The sequence below is a fragment of the Drosophila mauritiana genome, chromosome 2L (assembly GCF_004382145.1).
Source record: "Drosophila mauritiana strain mau12 chromosome 2L, ASM438214v1, whole genome shotgun sequence".
In the NCBI taxonomy this organism is placed as follows: Eukaryota; Metazoa; Arthropoda; class Insecta; order Diptera; family Drosophilidae; genus Drosophila; species Drosophila mauritiana.
This window is the reverse complement of record NC_046667.1, coordinates 13,647,008-13,671,192: the sequence shown is the minus strand read 5'-3', so window position 1 is coordinate 13,671,192 and position 24,185 is coordinate 13,647,008. Positions and strand designations below refer to the sequence as shown.

At 43.0% G+C, this 24,185-nt stretch overlaps 2 protein-coding genes across 2 annotated transcripts; one reads left to right on the top strand and one right to left on the bottom strand.

Annotated features, from left to right (window-relative positions):
• The first annotated feature begins 10,687 nt into the window (after positions 1-10,687).
• Positions 10,688-20,788, top strand: LOC117140913 (leucine-rich repeat-containing G-protein coupled receptor 5). Its single transcript, XM_033304093.1, has 14 exons — positions 10,688-11,241; positions 12,496-12,567; positions 13,157-13,300; positions 13,646-13,789; positions 14,375-14,446; positions 14,521-14,592; positions 16,302-16,370; positions 17,480-17,617; positions 17,673-17,813; positions 17,879-17,944; positions 18,003-18,146; positions 18,209-18,576; positions 18,633-20,414; positions 20,472-20,788. Exons 1-14 carry the CDS (start codon positions 10,688-10,690, stop codon positions 20,786-20,788), a joined length of 4,083 nt encoding a protein of 1,360 aa, XP_033159984.1.
• Positions 20,789-20,980: 192 nt separating this feature from the next.
• LOC117140917 (multiple epidermal growth factor-like domains protein 10) lies at positions 20,981-24,113 on the bottom strand. Its single transcript, XM_033304107.1, has 5 exons — positions 23,982-24,113; positions 23,816-23,918; positions 23,699-23,754; positions 22,712-23,630; positions 20,981-22,536 (listed from the first exon to the last, which is right to left on the bottom strand). The coding sequence occupies exons 1-5, from the start codon at positions 24,044-24,046 to the stop codon at positions 21,574-21,576; spliced, it is 2,106 nt and encodes a 701-aa protein (XP_033159998.1). The 5' UTR covers positions 24,047-24,113; the 3' UTR covers positions 20,981-21,573.
• Between the last annotated feature and the right edge of the window lie 72 nt (positions 24,114-24,185).

Here is a 24,185-nt window from a genome sequence, read left to right as displayed (position 1 = left end):
CAAATAAAAGCTAAATGCATATGAACGGTTGGCTGGCTTTTCAGCAGATTCCTCACAACTTTTGGCTGCGCAGCGATATCCACAAATTTGCTGTAATTCGAGTTTTATGCAGCACTCGACATGCAATTTTGTGTGCTCCATGCTCATCTGGGTTGTCTTCGGTTTCGGTTTCAGTTTGGGTTCTCGCTTTCTATATGACATTACCGCTTCCCCAACCCAAGGACCTCGGTCCACTGTCACACACACATAACGAATGAGAGCTAAATGCTGCCGTCTTTTCTATATTTTCCATCCTAGCCATCAATATGCCAGCGTTGCCAAGTAAGTAGGTCGATGTGGGTAGAAAAAAAAGACAGAGAGATGCTGACTTTTGCTGCATGTTTATTGTTTGGACATTGATCCCCTATTTTCCAAATGAACCAGAATTAAACGAGTGTTGATGGCCATAGATATTTTCTTTGAACGGAAGTGAACTCTGACAGAAATCGTAATAATAGAGTAACGTCACGGCAATTTAAGAATTAACTTTAATACTATTTCTTCTGGGTAATTGGGTATAAAAAACAAAAGTCAATCAATCATTTAATACCCCATCCTCTTTTCAGCGTTGTCTAATTTATGATAATTTCGCAAACACACATTGAGTTTCCTTGGGCATTGAAATGTTGATGAATTATGGTTTGAATACGCGCCATTCTGCATTTGGCAGCATTTTCAATGCTAATGAATAGTTTATTGTGCCAAATGAATGGCTGCAAGTGAAAAATATGCAAAATTAGTAACGTTTTCCCTTGGTCATTTGTCAATCCATGGGTGGTTTTAATAGTAAGCTAATAGAATGCAAATTCGTTGAGCTTTTAAATTGATTTAATATGCTGTCCTCCTAATTGCATAATTGAGGGTAAAACCATGTCCAGTGCTTAGTGAAAACTCAGTTGAACAAAAGTGCACGGGGCAAACATCCCGACAAGGTCATTACACGCACACTTTCACACGCTCACAAGGACTTTCGCCTGATTTAGTATGTGTAAATATTTTGCTCTCCAAAGGCCCCCTTCAGCATGAAAGGCTCCCTGTTGTAGTTATCGTCGTTATCCTGTTTGTGTGTGCCTGGTCAGGACTCTTGTTACGAGGACAGTCGGCAAGAAGTTACCCCCCTTTTCCCACCTATATTGTCCCCCCGCTTCTAAAGTGCTATATCCCGCACTAGCACTTGCTCACACACACACACTCAATCGCATACGCCATTTGCTGCAACTTCCGCTTCCGTTTGGGTTGGTCGAGTTCAAGAGGGAATAGAGAGGAGGGTGGTGATTCTCAGCATGGCAAGCTCTTGAAAATTTACGGGGCCTTTGGTCCTCTGTTGCATTCTTCAAATTACCGACACGCATACTTTATATTGGGCCTGCATTAAGGGCCAGAAACTCTCCATCTCTTGGCCCCATATCTATTTCTCTGGCCCATGCCACGGCTATCTCGTGCACTTTGTGGCGCTTTTAATTAACGGGAATTTATGCATAATGCGCTCGGCCAACCCCCTCTTCGCAGTCCGTTCATGGCTGGAAGTTATGAGCCGTCAGCGGAATGTGGAAATTCGCAAATGAAAGGGAAAAAGTGCTGCTGGCTCATTGTCAGTGGAAAAGTGTTTAATTTCGATTTTTAAGCTCGGATGGTGGGCTCTCATTAGATTTATTGGGTTAATATGCTAATGCCGCGCGAGATGAGATAATAAATCTGCTTGCTACACACAAAATGAGCATAAATTTCAAATAATTACTAACATTTTTCCAAAAAAAACGAGTGACATCATTGGCTAATTGAAAATAATGTTCGCACAAGCAATTTTCTAATAATTACACAAACTAAAAACATCCCAGACTTAAATTTACACCCGACAACCGCAAAAACATTTCCAACTAAATGCTTTGCAATTAACAAATGACAGTTTTTCCTTTTGGCCTTTTGACAATATACACATTTTTTGGTGGCTGTGCCGACAATTGAACTTTTTCTGACCTCTGTCATGCCACCACAACAAAGCGAAGTCAAAAAAACAGAAAAATTTGGGAAATATGTCCAGCGGCTTGCAATAATAACAGCGGCAGAACAAATAAATTACACAACAATAATAAAATATTCTATTTCCACATAAGCCGCTTTCGAATGACTAAAAATAATAGAAACTTGCCTCGCTTCGCAGTGGGCCATAAAAAAGTTTTCTTTTAGCCAGCAGATGTAGCAAATGTCGGAAAAGCGGACAAGCGGACTCCAACAGGAGCAACAGGTGTTTATGGCCACTCAATGAATGCCGGCGTAAATCTTGCACTAAGCAGTTCTCCCAGCCAGGCTCTCTCCCAAGGACCTGGCCGCATTTACGAGCTGCGAACGGAGCTACACGGAACAGGTTAGGCATTTGCACTGACCTCACTGCGCAATCTCTGCAACATTTTGGGAAAACACAAAACCTTAAAGATATGATACTATGTTTGAGTTTTAGTAGACTGGTTTTGATTACCGCTGTTACTTAAAGAACACACTTACCAAATTTTAATACATACTAACAGGATTTGACACATCCTACTTTAGCTATATGTAAAGATATTCATGAAAACCATTTAAAGCACAGGATTCTAGGTTTTAACAAAAAAATGTATGGAAGTAAAAGACTTTCATTTTTAAAAAATATAAGGAGGTATTAAAGATTTTTATGGGAAATTTTAAGCCACATAGTTTAAGGCCATGCAATTAGAATTGTTTAAAATGTAAATCTGTGCCTGCTCTTTTAATCTATGTATTTGTCCCTATCTATGTTCTTAAGTCCTTAAGTTTTAAATTCCTTATTATATTATATTGTATTTAATATTTTGTTATTAATATTTCATACGCTCTTTCAAAACAAAGATCGTTTCGAACCAAAAGGAAGCCAAAGGAGTGCCGCACGTGCAGCCTTTTTGGCAACATTCCTGTGTGTTGCTGGCAACTTGCGATATATGTTGCTGCTGCTGCGGTTGTTGCTGCTGTTGCTGCTGCTGTTGCTGCTGCTGCTGCGGCTGGAGGCTCCTCCGAAAACGCTTTTCGCTTCAGTTCGCTTTGTGCGTTCGACGCGTGCGGTTGGCTCTGACGGATAGAAACATATATGTGCAGTTGGGCGGCTGATTGGGCAGTAAACGGATTAGCAAGGTGCCACCGAGATTTGTAGGCGCGCGTGAACTCGTTACGCATATATTATATTTCTGGGCGCTGACCGCGATTTTAACGGACCCAACGGTGGCAGCAACTTGCGGCAAGGAGTCGGCATTACCGCTGTGCTCTCTTCTGTGGAGCGGGCTTTTGTGGCCGCTGTTTTGGTGTGTGTTTTATTGGCGTTAAAGGTCGTTTACTTTTTGGCGGCATCAACAACTTTTGTTGCTGTTTTGATTTTCATCTCACCTGCGCGTGTGTGTGTTGCTGCTTGCAGTTGTCAATGCCCATGTGTGTGTGTGTGTGCTTGTGAGTGTTTATAACACACTTTCAATTTTCAATAAAAACACAAAACGATCTAACGACCACAGAAATATAATAATAAAAGTTCGCACACTGATCTATGACGTCGATTTGTTCAACGCAGCAGCTCGTGACGCTTTAAAATGCCTATAGAATATCGCGATCGTGATAGCACATATAAAATCAAATGCACATATGACACGCGCTTTGGTGATACGTGAAAACTGTGCCAGCCGAAGTGGATAATTGTATTAAATCTGCTATCGCAAAGTGATGTGAAATTGAAATTTACATTTAAATGAATCGAGATAGTGCCATTTTATTCACAAGTTAATTGAGTGTCCAAACACGGAGAATTAGTTTATTATATCGACAAAGCACAAAAAATAAAGTATCTATTAAGAAAAAAATATTTATTTAAATTCTTCTTTTTAGTTCTTTTGAGAACATTTTAAAAATGTATGAAAACTAAGGTCAAAATAAAACGTTTGTGCTGTTGAAAAACGTTTTTGTCTGGGATTAGTATCTAAACGAAATGAAAGATTTATTAAGCTCCCCAAGCTAAATTCTCGCGGAGTTGAATGCCTTTGGAGTAAATTTCCCAAGGCGAGCATAATGCATGTGAATACTTCTCATTCATTGCGACTATCTGTAGTCAGATTTCGTTAATCCATGGAGGGAAGACCCCGAAAAGAGTGTCAATGCACCCGGGGCAGAATTCAAGTCCCCGAAAGCCATTAAATATGGCAACATCAACCTAGAGAGCGCGCCGCGAGTGCAATTGTTAATTATGTATGCCAATCTGGTAGCCAGAAATGTTCACAACACTTTAGCGCCAAAGATATCAGCAGACAGCCGAAATCTCATGCATTTCATTAAGCCGAACACAAAGAAAAATGCCACAAAATGTAAGAAAGACCGAAATCATCACCCTAGTCACCACCACCCACACTGACCACCACCGGCCACAAAGTGTTGACGCGTGTTTGGATTTCCATTTAGGCCCTGGACGCTGGACACTGTGAATCCAAAAAATTCCCAACAATTTCGATTCCCACTCGGATTGCATATTTAATCAGAGCTGCCCAGTCTCTACGTCGATGCAGCCCACATCAAGTTAAGTTTCAACTTAATTTGTAATCCATCAGCAATCCCGAGCATAACCCTCTTCTTGTTAATTTACGAGCTTCAAGTTTGGCCAAAAAAGCCCCCCCGAAAAAAGGTTGCTCCGGGGCGTCATCAATTTTGGCAAATGTTCTTTCTCGGGCAGCTGACGCTGCGATTCGCAAATTGCAGCTAATTGAAAAATGTATACACAACAAATAACAAAAAGCGAAGCCTAAGTGCATTTCCAAGGCGAGCCGGGGCAACTTAACGCTCTGAGTTGCAGTGGGGAGCGGGGTTTTCTATTGATGACGACAGTTTATAAGAATTACGCATGAACAAACTAATTTCCATTATGAAAAGCCCCAAAAGAAAAAACAAAAGCGTTGCAATGACAGACTGAAGTGTGATAAACATGCCAAGATAGCCGACCAAGTGATGTTCTTTGTGAATGAATCAATAAAAAATCCTGAATCAGAATAAAATTGCTGACAAATCCATAAGACGTAATATAGGTATTTTTAAGAATTTAAAAGAGATAAATTTAATTTATTAGATTATTGAAACGCTCCGAACTCCCAGTTCCAATGAGAGTATTTCGCTGGCAATCAAGTCTGGCGACTGCAATCACAAATTGGTAGCGCAAAAATAAACATTTTCATTTAAAATGTTATATTTATTGAATGGCGACATCACTTTTGATATGATAACTCGGGCGTGGGCGTGGGTGCTCCTCTCTCGCCTTTTGATCGTCATTGGCGGAAATTGTCGTACAGAGGGAGAAAAGTGTTCAAGCAATTGACACGATTACCGAAATATGGGGCGCAATATATGGAAACGAGCTCGTCTATATAGTCTATATGTATGCTTTTCATGGGGTTAATCAAAAAAGCGGTGCAAGTTTTTTAATGATGTTGCCACATTGGTGTAATTAGGCAAATGGAACGGGGCGCTGAGGGAAATGGAGACGAGTAGAAGATGCTGACAAAATCGTTCAAGCTGAAAGGAAAACTTTTGCCCTAATGCAATTTGCGCATTTGCCACAAATGGAAAATTTTCTACTTGGCTTCGAGTAAACTCCATGGCGACCCTTAGCCTTCAAGGTGTGACGATGAAAATTTACCCTTCATTGACTCAAAATGAGATTTCACTCGCTTTATTCGCTTTAAAGTGTGTCTCGGGAAAGCGTAATTAAGTTGCTTCATCAATTAATTCAAGTACACGGGACGAAAAGAAAAGGATATTGTGATAATGACATATTTAATTGAATAAAATTAGCGAGGAATCAAACTAGTTAGCTCGTTTAAGTTACTTTCGCTTGTGTACTAATTTAATATATAGGTAAAATATATATCTTCCTACTTTCTGACATTCTGAGGCCCACGGACTCGAAATGGTTATAAGCTGCCCACAAATGTCAGTCAGCAATTACGCAGATAGGGAGGATGCTGGGAAGGACCTCCTCCATCTCAGTGGCCTGCCACTGACATCCTAGCCCAGCCACTTGAGTGTTACCAATTTGGGAGCTATAAAAATGTCTGCAGCAAAACAAAACACCGAAAATGTTGGAGGAGAAAGGAATTTTTTTTTTTGGGTATTGTTGTCTAGTGCAGCGGTCAGAGTTAACAGGGTTCAACGGGTCGTATGCGTAATCAATTGTTGCAGCTGTGTCACGTTCTCCGAAAGATAGCCACAAATAAGTTGGGCCCGATCTGTTTGGCTCCCCCGCTGCTACGATTTACTTAATCGAGTTTTGGACACATTTTCAGGTCAGTTGCCAGTTGGCAGCTGCCTTTGTGCTCGATTGTGCTCTATTGATTGCCAGCCAAGAGAACCAAAAAATGATACGAGCTGCAATAATAAACAAAGTGGCATTTCCATTTGCCAAAACGAATTGCTTGCATGCACGTAATTTCCCGGAAAATATGAAGGAAATGTGGAGAATGGAAAACAAAGGCTTCAAACCAATCAAGGGTCAAGATTTCGGGGATTAATTACTTTCGGTTGTCTTCAACAAAGAATCTGAAAACGATTTCAGACACATTGCGGTCGTCAGACAATTGACCCAAACTGCCAATAAAATTGAGTAGCATGAAATGTAAATAAGAAGCCTTCTCTCATTCTGGCTAATAGGTCGATTATGAGCCGCGATGACGTTGCCACTTTGATCGCACACAGCCGAGGAGAATGTAATGAGAAAGCCATAAAATAAACAGTTGAATAATCGCCAATAATGAGAGCTGCCAGCGAGTTGTTCCCATCACTCCCTGGGGCTATCTTAAAGATACACGAAATCGATTCGACAGCAATCCGCACAATAATAACAACCCAAAATACATGTGAGCTGCTCAACAATGTGCCAAAAGCAAAAGAGCCACGAGATCAAAGCGATCAAAAGTTCCCCGATCGGTGGGATAAGGCCATCATATAAAAATCGTGAAGGTGTGAACTTACTGGTGGCCTTTCTTTTGATTGGGGAACTCATATTGATAATTGTTTGGCAGGTCTGATGGAAGATCCACAGTTCTGTATGCTTAAACATTTATTGTCAGACTTTGGGCTAGATGTTTATAATAATATCATATCAATTGGTGATTTATATATCAAGCCATTATTTAGAAAAGATATTCTCGTAGCATTGTGCGATATAAATAAAAACCTTATATCATATATTTCAACTATTTAATTAGTTAAATTTCATCAGCTCATCAGCTGAGTTTTTCTCCTTTGGCGATTGAGTAGAAAATTGATTTTCACCTTAAACAGAAATCACATTTAATTATTTTTCTCTTAAAACAGATTCGAGCGCGCCAAAAAATTAAATAAATTATGCAACAGCTGTCATTAATAAAGTCGAGCGCGAAAAAGCCAAAAGCAACAAAAATCGAAAATATCCCACAATGAATCAAGGTCAGTGTAAAAACAGCATAAATGCAACAGCAGCAACGCAACACAAAACAGCGGCAAATTGAAGTTGCATTTCGCGTTGAAAATCCAGTTTTGTATTTGGTGAGGTGCACTTGTAGTTAAAAAAAAAAAACACACAAGCCGCGATATATTCGAAAAACGCACTCACGTTCGAGTGACTATTGATTTCTTTTACATATCAAGTGAGCTGAAATTGATTCAATCATGCCGCACAGGTTTGCATCTCCGGCTGAGAGAATGCCGGCGCTCGGTTTTTGGGGAAATATAAATTTACTCCATGTCAAAATCAATTCACAGCAAGAAAATTAAACTTTTGCCATATCGGGTTTCATATTTTTCATATTTCCCACCGACATACTCACATTCACACTCACACACTCGCATCCACGGATCGCTTTTTTGGGGCGTGTCAGTGTCTGGGTTCTTGTAATTAATCGCTGTGAATGCAAAAATTTATGAGATTTTCATGGATTTTTGAAGCCTTCTGCGGAGTTATGTGGGTTGTCCACGGATTGGCATTGAAGTGCGTGGAAATCCGAAAAAAACACTCGCGGTGACTATGTGCCAACTGACCATATATCAATTAAAGTCACAGTCACAACAAAATCGTGTGACAATTAAATCCGCAATATACCGAATCGATTGACTTGGCAATCGTTCAACTGCGAACCATTTGCATGGCTCGGCCATAAATACGATAAACCGCTTTAACGATTATGTGATAAACACTGAGATTGATCTGTCACAATATCCAGTCAATGTCAACTAATCAGCCAGGCGGCTAATAGCAATATAATTAGTTAATTAAGACCCGTCCAAAAGCATAGAAGTCGGGGCTTGACTTAGACGATATGAGATATCGGAAAACTTAAAGCAATACATAAATGTACATAAGCTCAATGCTTTCCTAGAAAATGTATGTTAAGCTTATCAAGCATAGTAGCCATATTTCCATTTATGTAAATGAAGTCATGAGAAAACCAGGTCCTTTCGCAGGTTATTCATTCACAAGCAAACAAACAAGTTTGCCAACCTCCTTCAGTATTTCGAAATAAAATTTAATCAGTCCGCCAATTTTCAGCCAAACAGTCCCAATCCGGAAAACGTGTGTTTGCATTTGTCTGCCTTTTGGTTTTGATTTTGTTTCCACTTATTTTATTGTGTTGTTTTGTTTTGCTTTGCTTTACCTTTTTCATTTTCTTCACACCCAACTTGGGATGTAAATATTTGAATTTTCCATTCGTTTGCAGATGGCTTAAAGTTTTCGATTGGCTAGGGTTGAAATTTCACCGCGAGAATGTGTTGCTAGGGGAAAGTATAACCATTTATACTTTAGTTAAGAGATTCAATTTTTCCTTTATAAACCACTTTATTTCACTTTCCAAAGTTTACATAGTCATTTTCATCGCCTTGTCGCCTACCTGCACAAACTCTTTCAAATTCGAATAAAAGATACTAAATAACCCAGTGTCTATAATCGATATTCATAGTAAATAAATAACAATCGCTGTTTGTTTACAATTAGTAAAGGCGAGGGAAGCGAAACGATTATTATTCATGAATGAAAATGGGCCATAAAATACTCCCCAGATTCGATTAGAGCCAATTGAAATCATTCGTCGTCATCGCTGGCGGTATGGTTAGTACTATTTAATACCTTAACACGAAGATTATAAATGGGTATATGGAGTTAAGGCTCTTTTCCTTTAAATATAAAACACCGTTTAATTAAATTAAAATTAAAATTCAGTTTTTGGATTTGTCACATAGGCCTTCGACTTTTCCTTTGAGATAATATTGCCAAAATTCGTGTTTTAATTGAAGGTATAATTTCTATATATACTTTCCTGGACCAAAGAAGTATTTTAGAGAAGGTATCTTAAGGTCGACATTGCCAAGTACTAGCTCTGTATTTTTTTATTTTTTTCCTTATCCACGGGCCACTTTTCCGAGGTGCCCAACTATCCGCTCAGTTGTTGCTGTTTTCGGTCGCTAGTTGCGAGGTCAGTGGAACATAAACATGCCATAAATCATCCGGCAAAAGTGTGAGCGAATTCGCGGCGGAGGCGGAGGTGGCTCGTGCTGGGAATCTCTTTTATTTTTGGACATATTTTTGTCCTTCCTCATCCTGCACTGAACTCATCATACTGGCATTTGGGGCGCGCTGAACGTGAAGTTAAGATTCATTTAGTTGTTGGGCGCACATACGAGTATGCGAAAAAAAGCGATTCGTCGACACTTTGCAGCCCATCGCAAATCTAAAACTGTCAACAGACTCATTAATTATGACTTGGTCATAGTGGTGAAAAATGGGTCGTGGCCCACGATTCGGCCGGAAACATTCTGTGTCAAATTTGTCATTCATCAGGTTTGTGTGTGCGAGTGTGTGTGTGTGTGCTCTTCCCTTAGCCTTTTGTTTCTGACAGGAACAAGGCTCGGTCCTGTGTCCACCGGTTTGGGTCATCTAGTGATTTAGGTCCATTGTTTGGATGAAGTGTTTGATGGGCCGTTGGCTAATTTTGTACGTTATGAATTCGGGTTAAGCGTGGGTGAAAAACTTTCTTTTGTACCGACATGATGAGGGTAATGTGACAAATGTTTGTGGCACTGTAAGAATCCACCTTTTTGCTTTAAAATATAGCTAATTATAAAATGGTGCATACAATTTAAATTTATATTGCCATAAATAGATAACAATCATTAAATCGTTAATAACATAATGTGCTGCTGGGGATAATGGCATGCATTAGCCGCAAACCATCAAGAGCCCATATAACAAAAATTATAATAAATTACGAACCCTGACTGACACCTCATTATCGCATCCCCTTAGACAGCATCAATCACCCCGATAACCCGAGAATTCGCTGCATTTGAGCCACATTGAGCGTATAAAACGCCAGCAATCACAGTGAATGCCATTTGCCGTCGTGCAATATATACGTACATACATAAGAGAAAAAAAAACAATAAAGTGCTACTGAAGCGGAAAGTGAATGCAAAGTGAATGAAATAAATTCGAACTGCGGCAGAGAAGTGAGTGAGCTGAGTTTAAGGAACCGCAACGGCAGCCGAGAATCATGAGCGAGAAACGAATCGCACACAAAACTGTCATCAAATGACAAATGCTTGACAGCATCAATCAACAAAAGCGACGACAGCGACAGCGACGATGGCAGCACGTTGCCGGTGGAGCTGGCGCCTGGCGCTCTGCCCTCTGCTGCTGCAACTGCTTCTGCAGCTGCTCCTGCTGCCGCCATCGGCAATGGGCCATGATGAAACCAAAGAAAATCCCGCTCCGGCCATGCAAAATAGCCAGGAGCAAGAGCCATATGTCCACCTGCAACATCTGCAGCAGCAGCAGCAGCAGCAAAATCCACAAACCGTCCAACAACTTAGCCAAATTACCGTGAATAGAACCTCGAAATCAGCCACTGCCACGCCCACGGGCATCAGAGAGAACGTGATGCTGCCATCGGCCGATCCGGAGAAGGAGGCCCAGATCCTGTACGAGAAGTCCTTGCAGGAGTACCACGGCAGTCAGCTCTCCACCGCCTCCACCTCCACGGACGTCATCGCCGGCAAGCGGACGCTGCACTCCGTTTGTGAGCGGTGGCTGCAGAAGCACTGCCACTGCACCGGCAGCCTGGAGGTCCTGCGGCTCAGCTGTCGAGGCATAGGGATCCTGGCCGTGCCCGTCAACCTTCCCAGCGAGGTGGTCGTCCTGTGAGTATACTTTCTATACTACTTTCAACAGATTTAAATTGTTTCCTAAAATGTATGCAAATTACATTTAACATTCGTTCCTTGCTACATAATAGTTAAATATAATTTAAATGATAATAATAATGATATAAATGTTGCAGAAGACCGTGAAATTATTCATGTTGAGGAAAAAGGGAGATTTTTAGATGTATGCGCACAGAGAATTTGAATTTCGAAAATTTTATATTCATAAATGCAAATCATACTTCACTATCTAAATAATAATTTCGGAGTTCAATGATAATGTTTCAAGCTGAAGATATTTAACAGCTGTTCTATGCTAGTAAAGTAGCAATAAAAAATGTTACACTTAAACTTGATTAGCATAAACAATAGGGTAAAAATCAAATCACATGTTTGATTTCTTTGCCCAATAACAATACATATTAAATAAGGTGTATCCTATCCAAAATAGCTGCTTAATTACGCGATTAATAAATCGAAAACTTCGCCTTAATAAGCGATTAAGCCCGCTCAGCACGAGGTATTGAACCATTTCTCGCTGCTGAAATTCCGCAAATCGCATAATTACAAGTCAATTTCGCAGTCTTCGGTCCGATTCGGTTTCGGACGATTTTGGCATGCGGTTTAATCTAATTACACATACGCCACGTTGTGCAGCATTTCGCAATCATCGTCACCGTCGCGTCGTCATCGCAGCCATTGCTCACGTATGTGAGTCACGTTTTCTTGCCGCCGACGGGCTCTCTCAAAGGAGTTGGGCACCGCTTTTGGCTAAGCCAAAGTTTCAACTGATTAATGGCCAAGTCGAACGGTCCATAAATAAATAAATAATTTATTAATTAACGCATCGCTCAGGGACACTAGTCATAAGCCATTAAAATCACTCGATTCGTAGATCCTACACTCACTTTAAACGGGGGAATCTTTGGATTTTGGCAAAAGTTTCGCTTGGCAAGGGGAGCATTTCCCAAAAAAAAAAAACAAAATACCTGAAGGCGGTTTATCATAATTTTTACGCCATTTTCCGCTGTGCAAAGGTCTTGGGTTAGTGCAATATGTTTTTATGCCATTTTCAGTTTGATTGATTGCCCACAGAGGTTTCCCCCCTTCGCAGCTATCATTTAAGCCTCGTTCTCAATTCATGACAATGGCAAATGTTTTCTCTTTGCCTTATTGATAGATGAAATGTTGGCAGCGATACAGTTATTAATTTGTTTATTGTTTTCCTTCTGTCATTCATTTCACCAACAGAGATTTGGGTAACAACAACTTAACCAAATTGGAGGCGAACTCATTTTTTATGGCACCCAATCTGGAGGAGCTGTGAGTATAAGCCCAGATTGATGTAAAAATGTAGCTCCTCAGTTTTATGGCCCCTTTAATTAATGATAAATTCACCAATTTCATTCATGGCCCAGATTATCCTGCCCATCCCAAATTAAGCTGTAGTAAAAACAACGAAAAACCCAGCTCCCTTGGTGTATTTTAGAAACCACAAAACTTCCCCATTTTAATCTGTGCTAGACTGCAGCGAAAGTGTAGAAATATGACAACAATATAAAAACTTTCGTCATTTTGAACAGTCAAAGTTGCCGTCTCCGGGCATGGCAACTCATTATTCAATTTCACAGCGATTCCATACAAAAAAAAAAAAAGAAAATATCACAGCGGTCAACATACGACCCAATCCTGACCAAACCGCAGCTGCCCCACTCCTGGTTTGGGGTCCTGACCCTTGGTAATATAAATTACTTGATTACGCTGTATATTTCAGCGAGTTGGCACGATTAATTACTACCGACTTTGCTATCCTTGCAATTTCCTGCACTTTAGTCGACGACACTCGACTTTAGTTTGACTTTATGCGGTTATATACGTATTATCTGTTGACCAAGGGAAGGTTTATTTGCAGAACTTTGTCCGACAATAGCATCATTAATATGGATCCCAATGCATTCTATGGCCTGGCCAAACTGAAACGATTGAGCCTGCAGAACTGTGGCCTCAAGTCCTTGCCACCGCAGTCGTTCCAAGGACTTGCTCAGCTGACCAGCCTGTAAGTATGCAAAGAAAAATGTTTAAAATAATAAACACAGACCGCGATCTATCTGTGTATGTGTGTGTGTGTGAGTGTTCGTGGGACGTTGATGTTTGCTTTTAAGCACTGCAATTAAGTTGGGAATATCGCCGAGAGGAGATGTCGGAGCACAGCGAGGACTTCTCAGCCGGATGAATTTGTTTGTTTTTCGGGGCAAACACACTGCCACACGCACATGCACTTGCCGAGCAATTACACGCTATTTTCTCATATTTTCCGCTTTTCTCTGCTGTTTTTCCCCCTTTTATTTGGATATTTTTGCAATGGTTACAAAAAAAAAACAATGAATAAAAACCCACACAGACAGCTAAATGGCAACGCCCTGGTCAGTCTGGATGGCGATTGTCTGGGCCACCTGCAGAAACTGCGCACCTTGCGATTGGAGGGCAATCTCTTCTATCGCATTCCCACGAATGCCTTGGCCGGACTCAGAACCCTAGAAGCACTGTGAGCCCTTTGACTTGCCTCAATTCGAGAGTTTTTAAACTAATTAACGTCCTGCATGCCACGAAAATTAGTAACCAAGTGAATTGGCCAAATGTGTTACCTTTTGATTCCTTAATCCCAATTGCTACGAGCGCATTATGTATAGCATGTGGTTCTATGTTTTGGCATGCACTCTGGTAAAAGGTTTTGTGTTAATTTAAGCAATCCAATTAGGCTAATTATTTTGTCACACAATTTATGTGCAGGGAAACGAAATCGGGTTTGTCTAAACTCCATATTCACATTACTAATTTATGGCTTACAACCAAACAATTACTCAGATACATAAAGCAAATTATTCAATACAAAATACAATTGATTTAATACTTCACCTAAATCCCCTATGAAATTTACCACAGCCAATAATAATAATTTTATGTGCATGTTTTCATCGAACATTGAACCCGTAACCGTTCTCAACCCAAGTATATTACCATTTTTAATCTATAAACTTACTCGAGCCACAAAAAACGAAAGTTAGGGGATCATAAAACCATGCGATTGCTCATAATTTCTGTCTTCTGCTTCCACTTGAACCATCGACAGTAATTTGGGCAGCAATTTGTTGACAATAATAAACGACGAGGACTTTCCGCGAATGCCAAACTTGATCGTGCTGTAAGTAATTGGAGTCTCCTGGTAGCCGCATTCATGTGCTTAAGTTTCAGCATTTATTTCTTCTCATTTTGCAGTTTGCTGAAGCGAAATCAAATCATGAAAATCTCCGCGGGAGCTCTTAAAAATTTAACCGCCTTAAAAGTTTTGTAAGTAGCAAGAACGGTCCGAAATAACTTCGAATACTTTAAGAACTTTATGCAGGAAACGCAAATACACACACATGAGCAAAAGGCACATGACATAAACACACTGACACCAAGACGACCCACAAAAGTGCAATTGATATCAAATAGAAAAATGGGTTTCTTCACGCCTGAAGATAAGCGAATGAATACCCTGTAACTTTTATTTTGGTATCTGGGCAGCATTTTTATGCATGCTAAACGCCAAACCCTAGTTTATTAACCATAGTCTGACAAATAAGCTAGGGTATACTTATAATTATCATATTTAAATCAGCCAAATCAGTCAGATTTAGCCCATTAAAACTGTCAGGAAAATATACAGAAAACGCGATGATACCTCAGCGAGCAGAAGTGGCAAGTGGAAATGGTGTTTATCCGTTTTGCGGCCATGGCTCGAATAAATTTCAATTTTACAGCCAGAGCGTGGAAAACTTTTGGCTTTTCTTTATTTTCCCCCCTACTACGCTGGGTTCAGTTCGGATCGCTTCGGTTCCGACAGCTTAAATTGTCGTCGCCAGCGTTGACGTTCTGCGCTGCTGTTTACCGCAAATTTTTGGCTTTTCCGCTGCATGCTTTTCCGTGGGCGCATAAAAGAAAACCTCTTCCTTCGGCTCCTTAGCCACCCACATGTATTCCAGCACCCACAGACAAATATGCAAATTTATGTTGTGGCTGGCAGAGTCCCAGTCTCCTTGTCGCACGGGACTAAGCTGGAATGCATCAAGTGAAAGTGAAAAACTTCTCCCCGTGCAATGCGTAAATCTAACCATTCGCCGAGAATGAGGAAAATATTCCGTGTGCATAGTGCCGTTTGCTTCTAGATTTATGGAAACACAGTCACGCCCACCGAAAGTGGAGTTAGAGTGGGTCATCTGCGGGGGAAAATGTGTTGGAAAATGAGATTGAAAGTTGGTGGCGAAAGCATCTGTTGTTCTCAGCACCATTTGGCATATGGTTAAATAAGTTGAACAAAAAAGAGGTCAACAGTCGCGTTGTAAAGTTTATTTAAAACTGATAAAAAAATGACTCATTTAAGCTTTTGTTTTTCATTTCTGCATGACAATTAAAAAACTATAACAATGAAATAACACCAATTCATTAAAGAGATAAAAAGTTGGAAATCAATGAAAATTTTACATGTATTTGTTCGCTGTTTTGTGGCCTCAATCGACGACACATTTACTGCATTACTTTAATTTGTTTTTATAGGCTTAAAGCTTATAAAGTGATATTTTAAGCCAATTCCATTCAATAAATTATAGCCATTAATAATTATATGACTGAAAGGATATCTTGTTTACTTAAGCATAATCACTCCAATTTGTCTGTTAAGCTGTGTTAATGCTGTTCAAGGTTTTTGAAGTTCCTAAATAATATGATAAATAATTGAAATCAATGCAGTTTGTTGAAAAATACTCGCAAACTTTACGCTCACGCATAAATTTGCATTTGCTACCAGGAGTCACCCCATCGGAAATGAAAAACCCACCGCTTGGAGCTACGTGATGTCACGTAGGAAAACTGACCCCCAAACAAAGTCATGCAAATGGCTGTGATTTCTTTGGAAAATAAATACGAGAGCAAAATTTGCAACTCAATTTCTATAATCGAAATCAAGAATAGTATTTCAAAGCAGCTTCCAAACTATACACTATATTCTCCCTTTGCAGGGAACTGGACGATAATTTAATAAGCAGCCTGCCCGAGGGACTCAGCAAATTGTCGCAACTGCAGGAGCTGTAAGTATATCAGATGAACAAGAAAGCACAGGTGCTTGGTCCATATTAGCTAAAAGTAGAGGGTGGGGAGCACTTGCAACTGCCACACTCTGGTGTTGTTGACTTGCCACGACATTTTCCACTTTGTGGGGCGGCAAACAGGCGGAAACCGAAAATCATAACGCATCATTACTTGTCCAATTTATGGCCATATCCAGTCGCAGCCGGCTCGATTCTATTCCATATCCTGCCAACCACGAATCGTGAACTGCAAGTTGCAGTTTGTTTTTGTCACACGACCGATTCCGTGACTTCAAACTCCGAAAGGAGCAAAGCAGCCACATCCAGACTGCCTTTGCAATACTGACATCGTTTGCGATGGCATGAACCGATAACTCCCCAAGGAAATTCAATTTCTGGTAAACAGGATAATTATGAGCATGTTAAATGTTGCGATAAAAGCCACGCTGTGCTGCATCTCTAGAGCCAGTGCATCCATGATTGGGGAATTAAGCGGCTAAATAAATTTGTACGAGTGTACGAGCAGAAAATCCAAGTCCCTCCACTTTGCCGTCATGTGTGTGCGGTTGGAAGGAATGTGGCACAAACAAAAAATTAAATTTAAAAGGATTAAAAGCTTCTGCGTTCTGTTGACTCCATTTGAAAAAGAATGGGAGCTAAGTCAAGTCGCTGCAACAAAGTAGACTAGATAAACAAATAGATCTTTTCCTGCTGCTAGATATTCTGACGAAAAGCAATCCAAATGCAACTTAATTTGAGTGCTTTGAACATTTAAGTGTTCGTGTCGGGGAATTGAATACACGCCTTTATAGGTGAACTGCACTCTCAGCACCATGAAGTTTCATTTCCCCCTAAATGTTGGCCAAGAAACACAAAAAGACGTTAACAATATGAGCGCCCAAAAGTATGCTCTTGTCACAGTTTATTTTTGGCTTTGTTGGCTTGTTTGCAAAACTTGACTTTTAAATGCAGCTGCATCCGAGTGCCACTTGCCAGCAGTGTGTATTCCGAAAGATACTTTTCTTGGCATTGGATAAACGTTTTTATTAAATTTCTGCCACCCCTCCTCACGATCTCTCGACCTCTCAACCTCAACTTCGACCCTCCAGTTCCATCACCAGCAATCGACTGCGCTGGATAAACGACACGGAACTGCCCAGGAGCATGCAAATGCTGGACATGAGGGCCAATCCCCTGTCCACGATTTCGGCAGGGGCGTTTCGGGGGATGTCCAAGTTGCGGAAGCTGTGAGTATCTCAATATCCGGGAGTGTCAGCTAAGTTAAAGCGCTCGCTTTTTCAGGATTTTATCGGATGTGCGAACTTTGCGCTCGTTTCCCGAACTTGAGGCATGCCATGCGCTGGAGATACTGAAACTGGATCGTGCCGGCATTCAGGAGGTGCCAGATAATCTATGCCGCCAAACGCCAAGACTGAAGAGTTTGTGAGTTTTAAAACTTATGAGATAATGATTAGTTTGAAATTACATTGTAATAATTCTATCTGCAGAGAACTAAAAACCAATTCCCTAAAACGCATCCCAAATTTAAGTAGCTGCAGAGACTTAAGGCTGTTGTAAGTTCCACATTAATAAACAGATTTGAGTATATAATACATTTCATTTTCCACCCAGAGATCTATCGAGCAATCAAATTGAAAAGATTCAGGGAAAGCCCTTCAATGGATTGAAACAATTGCACGATCTGTTGCTCTCCTACAATCGAATCAAGGCACTGCCACAAGATGCCTTCCAGGGCATTCCGAAGCTCCAACTTCTGTGGGTTCATCTAAACAGAAATATATATGCAGAAAATAAAGAATTCTTCGTTTTATTCACAGTGACCTGGAGGGCAACGAGATCTCGTACATACACAAGGAAGCCTTCTCCGGTTTCACAGCCCTCGAGGATCTCAATTTGGGAAACAATATTTTTCCAGAGTTGCCCGAATCGGGACTGCGCGCTTTGCTACACTTAAAGACCTTCAACAACCCAAAACTTAGGGAGTTTCCACCACCTGACACCTTTCCCAGGATTCAAACTCTTATACTCTCGTATGCCTACCACTGCTGCGCGTTTCTCCCACTGGTGGCCATGTCCTCCCAGAAGAAAACCTCCCAGGTCCAGGAGGCTGTACTCTTTCCCTCTGATGCCGATTTTGATATGACTTTGTGGAACAACAGCATGATGAATATCTGGCCACAAATGCGTAAGTTAAGCTTTAATGTCTAGTGTTATATTATATTAATTTTTCTAACTCCCCAGATAATCTCAGCAAGCAGTTGGGTGCGTCCATGCACGATCCTTGGGAGACGGCCATTAACTTTAACGAGGAGCAGCTGCAAACGCAAACGGGAGGCCAAATCGCCACCAGCTACATGGAAGAGTACTTCGAGGAGCACGATGTGAGTGGTCCTGCCACTGGATACGGCTTTGGGACTGGACTATTCTCTGGTATGTCCACAGAGGACTTTCAGCCGGGTTCGGTGCAGTGCCTTCCAATGCCAGGACCTTTTCTGCCCTGCGCCGATCTCTTCGATTGGTGGACTCTGCGCTGCGGAGTGTGGGTGGTTTTTCTGTTGTCCCTTCTGGGCAATGGAACGGTGGTGTTTGTGCTGCTCTGCTCGCGGTCAAAGATGGATGTGCCCCGATTTCTAGTCTGTAATCTGGCCGCGGCCGACTTCTTCATGGGCATTTACCTGGGTATCCTGGCCATTGTGGATGCAGCGACGTTGGGCGAATTTCGCATGTTTGCCATTCCTTGGCAGATGTCCGTGCTCTGCCAATTGTCCGGTTTTCTGGCCGTACTCAGCTCAGAATTGTCCGTTTACACGTTGGCTGTGATCACCTTGGAGCGCAATTACGCCATCACTCATGCCATTCACCTGAACAAGAGGCTCTCCTTGAAGCAGGCGGGATATATAATGAGTGTCGGATGGGTTTTTGCCCTGATCATGGCTTTGATGCCTCTGCTAGGTGTTTCGGACTACAGGAAGTTTGCCGTGTGTCTGCCATTCGAGACCACCACGGGACCGGCCAGTTTGACCTATGTAATCTCACTGATGTTCATCAACGGATGCGCTTTTCTCACTCTGATGGGTTGCTACCTGAAGATGTACTGGGCCATAAGAGGCAGCCAGGCATGGAACACGAATGATTCGCGAATTGCCAAGCGAATGGCTCTGTTGGTCTTTACGGACTTCCTTTGCTGGTCACCTATCGCCTTCTTCTCCATAACTGCTATCTTTGGCCTGCAACTGATTTCCCTGGAGCAGGCCAAGATCTTTACGGTATTTGTGCTGCCCTTGAATAGCTGCTGCAATCCCTTTCTCTACGCCATAATGACCAAGCAGTTCAAGAAGGACTGTGTGACGTTGTGCAAACATTTCGAGGAATCCCGAGTTGTGGGAGGCGGTGGTCCGGGTGGACGTGGTGCAGTGGCAAGAACCAAGAGGGGTGAGCTCCCGCCGCCACTCTTGCCCGCTGCAGCGGTGGCACATCCGCCAGGCTGTCGATGTCTACGGATGCTGCCCAGCGAAATGCCCAACTGGCATAAAATGGAGCAGACGCCGAGCTTGTGGCAAAGATTGAGAACCTTCTGCTGCGGGGAGAGTCGAAAGCGTCGCAAACAGCGACGTCAACCGCAACAGCGACGCCAGAGAGCCTATACTGCCGCAGCCGCCAATCCGTATCAGTATCAGTTTGCTGAACTGCGTCAGCAGCGCCAGAATCGGGCCAGTTCCATTTCCAGCGAGAACTTCTGCAGCTCAAGATCCTCCAGCTGGCGACATGGTCCACCATCCTCAGCACCTGTGCCACCGGGTAACTGCAGCATGCCGCTGAAGATGCTGGAGCCACATGCTCATCCGCACAGTCATGGGCGCAGACGACACTCCGCCTGGCTGATCACGCGGAAAACGTCGCAGGACTCGAACTTGTCCAGCTCGCGAAATGACTCCTCCGCCTCGGCCACCACCGCCAGCACCTCCACCTTCCGGTTATCCCGGTCAAGTGCCGGCAGCAGCACACCCCTGCCCTCGATCATAGGTAAGTGCCAGACCCAAATATTTAACATATAAGTAGAAACAGCTTTCCTTTATACAGCCCACAACGGGAAGGCCCAGTTGGATGCAGTGAAACCACGATTGGTCCGCCAGGAAGCAGTCCAGGAGGAAGAGGACTCATCACCACCTCGCCTGGGAGTACGTTTCCTGCCCACCATACCCTCGGCTGCCGACAGTTCTGTCGTCATGGAAGATGGGGACTCGGCCAACACGGGAGTAGCCAGTTTTCTGGGCATGCCACTTCCTGGGGCGTCCAGTGGCTTCCTTATAGCTCCAACTACCGCTGCCACCTCCCCACCACCGGTGGTCCTGCAGCCGGCAAAGCCACCTCCCGATCCCAACGACGCACCACTATGATGGTGGGACTGGCGCTGGCCAGGATTGGGTAGGGCCAACCGGGAGACCTTTCTGTAAAAGTAATGGGGAACAGGACAAAAGCTGACTGTGTTCATAGATTGTATATGGGGTGGGCTGGGGAGGTGATGAGGGCTGTTCGATTGGGTTGGCACTTAGGCTAAGTAAGACACAAATTAATAAAATTCGCATTAGGCATATACAAAATATAATGTATTTGTAGCATTAAGTAGCCAATTTGTTAAGTAAGAACAACCGAAGATCCGGATCCCATTAAATCAACACACAAGCCAAAAGGATAACAACGTTGAAAGGATCAGTCACCACTTCAGTTTCTCAAATTATTGTTACATTTTAAAATATAAAAATTTGTTTTTTATGTTTTGTGCAACGACATAAAATTGTATGCATTTTTTTTAGATAAATACCTTTAGTGAACCAGATCTGGTATATGAACAACACTTTGAGAAACTGAAGCTGACAATGAATATTAAGTATTACCTAATTTATTACGGTAGATTATGTTTTTAACTTTAAACCATACATGTTTAGCTTAACTATATATATATATATTTATATACGTGTGTATTATTTTCGATGCCAAGCATCCTTCAGTGTAAAACTTAATCGAACGAGAAGATTGTAAAGGAAACCAAGCCATAAACATTGAAATTAAAATATTTCCACAGACAACCAACAGCATTTCCCGTCTTAACCATTTGATAGTTCCTATTTGCTCTAAGGGATTTTAAAAACATATCTATCGGGTGTCTCTAAAATGAGCTTGGTTAATCCCCCAATCCAATGCCCAACTCACTGTTCGTATCATCGCTATTTGCCTGCACAACTCCATACGAAGGATTCTCGATTAGCCGGGAACTTTGCTTGTCGCCATCACGACGACGTCGCTGCATTTCCCGGAGCACCAACAGTGGAATCATAACCAGAGCCAGGCAGAGCAAAATTGCCAGGACAAACATGGACCAATGGAATGCCAGGTGTTTGCCAGTGGTCGGACTAATTAGGGATTCGAAACCCTCACAGGTGTCTGGTGCAATGCATTCCTGCCCAGAAAGGCATCCTTTCGAGCAAATCGGTTCGCACTCGGTGCTGCTGTCGGGCAAAAATCGGTAACGAGGTAGGCAGGCGCACTTCTCCGGCGCTACGCACTCGGCATTGATGCACTGCTCCTGGCACTGGGGGCGACATGAGTTCGGTTCACTGGAGTTGGTAACCGCATGGCCGGGATCGCATTCACAGTGTCCTGGAGAGGAGCATCGCCCATTCTCGCATCTCGGACGGCAGGAGGGCACACACTCGTACGGCACCTTAGTGTCTTCGTAGCCAGCGAAGCAGGCACAGCTGTTGGGCTCTACGCAGGTTCCATTCCTGCATCCTGGCTGGCACTCCGCATCACAGATGGACGTGGATCCCGGCCTTAGCTTGTATCCCTCGTAGCAGCGACACACTCCCGATCCCAAGCAGTGGCTGTTCACGCACTTCTGTGGGCAGTGCGGCTCACAGGTCCCAGTGGCCCATCGTTTGACAAAGCCCAGATCACATTGACAGATCTCTGGGGCGATGCAAGTTCCGTGCACACATCCCTGGCTGCAAATGGGTTCGCAGACATTCGCTCCTAGACTGGGATTTGGCCGGTAGCCGGTGAAGCAGCGACATTCGTTGGGCGCCACACAACTGCCATGAATGCAGGTTTTCGAGCAAACTGGTATGCAGTAGAACGAGAGAAGGGCCTGTTAAGAAAAAAGATTATGTAAAAATTAGTTTTAATATATTGAAAGCACAATTAATTAATATATCGCCATTTCAATAAGAAATGGAGATTAAATACCGTGAAGGGACCGTTGAGTCCTTGTCGTCTTTTTAAGTCGTGAGATTATAAGCTAGGAATATAGTTTCATTACCCACCTGAAAACCTTCCAAGCATGTGCAGACGCCTGGACTACTGCAGATTCCATTCCGGCAGTTCCTGGGACAGAAGGGCTCGCACTCGGTGGTGCTGCCGTTGACGAAGACGTAGCCGACATCGCAGGCACACGTGTCTGGAGCGGCGCAGCGGGAGTTCCGGCCACAGCCCGGTTGACATGTGGGCGAACAGCGGTGTGGCGATGTCTTCTCGAATCCCTCGTGGCACTCACAGCGACCAGGAGCACTACAATATCCGTTCTCGCAGCCGGAACGGCAGCTGGGAACACACTCGTGACGCGATCCCTCGGCGAATACGTGACCCTCGGGGCAGGCGCAGTGGCCGGGTGAGATGCAAGTGCCATTCGCGCAGGGCGGATTGCACACAGGCTCACAGCCTGAGGCGAGGGTGTTATCCTTGTGGGCATAGCCCATCTTGCAGGCGCACACCTCGGCACCCTGGCAATAGCCGTTGGCGCAGCCGCTCGAGCAGATCGGATCGCAAATCCACGGCACTCCCAAGCGCTGCTCATGACCGGGATGACAGCGACACTCGTTGGGCGCCACACAGTCACCATGATAGCAGGCATCCTGGCAGATGGGCACACATTTCTTGAGCTTTTCATCCCGCTGATAGCCGTTGTTGCACAAGCATTTTCCCGTCTCCAGACAACGACCATTGGCACAGTCCTCAACACAAATTGGCTCACATGCCGTTTGAGAGCCATTGACGAATCGATGGCCGGAAAGGCATTCACACTCATCCGGTGCCACACATTTTCCATTCACGCAGGAATCACTGCACTCCGGCTCACAGTGACCGTGATCCTTACGACTTACATAGCCTTTTCCACACAAACACACGTTGGGCAAAAGGCATTTTCCCGAGGCTCCACAATCATTGCACTGCGGCACACACTCGCTGCGAAAACAAGAAAAGGAGGAACTAGCACGTATTCCTTAGATTGCTGCATTTCTAAGAGTTCTTACTTATTTTCATCGCGTATATAGCCGTCGCAGCAAACATCCGTAAAGCCCAAGTAAGTCTAAGGAAAAATCAGAAAATTACCACGCCTTAAGTTGGTCGAATGTTGAGGTATAGCTCACCTCAGTTCTGGTTCTTCCCACCAGGGGCCCACAATTTGTGGTGCAGTTTGGTGAGTTCTGGTGCTTACGCATTGTTACCAAGGTTCCACGCATTTTAACCACCCTTGAGTTCCAGAGCCGGAAAATTTAAATTAGAAGAATTCAAAATTTGAACGTTTCTACTCACTGAGCTTGTTTCACACAGCCCTGCACCTGAAGGCCGATCAGTAAAACCAAGAAGAGAGGAAGCATTTTTAAATTAAAATCACAAACGACTTCGATCAACTGTCCGGTTTAAGTTACGCTCGACAAATGATCACCAATTGACTTCCCATGGATGCCATGGGTAAGTATCTCGGACTTAAGCGCTTATCATTTAAACGTATTATTT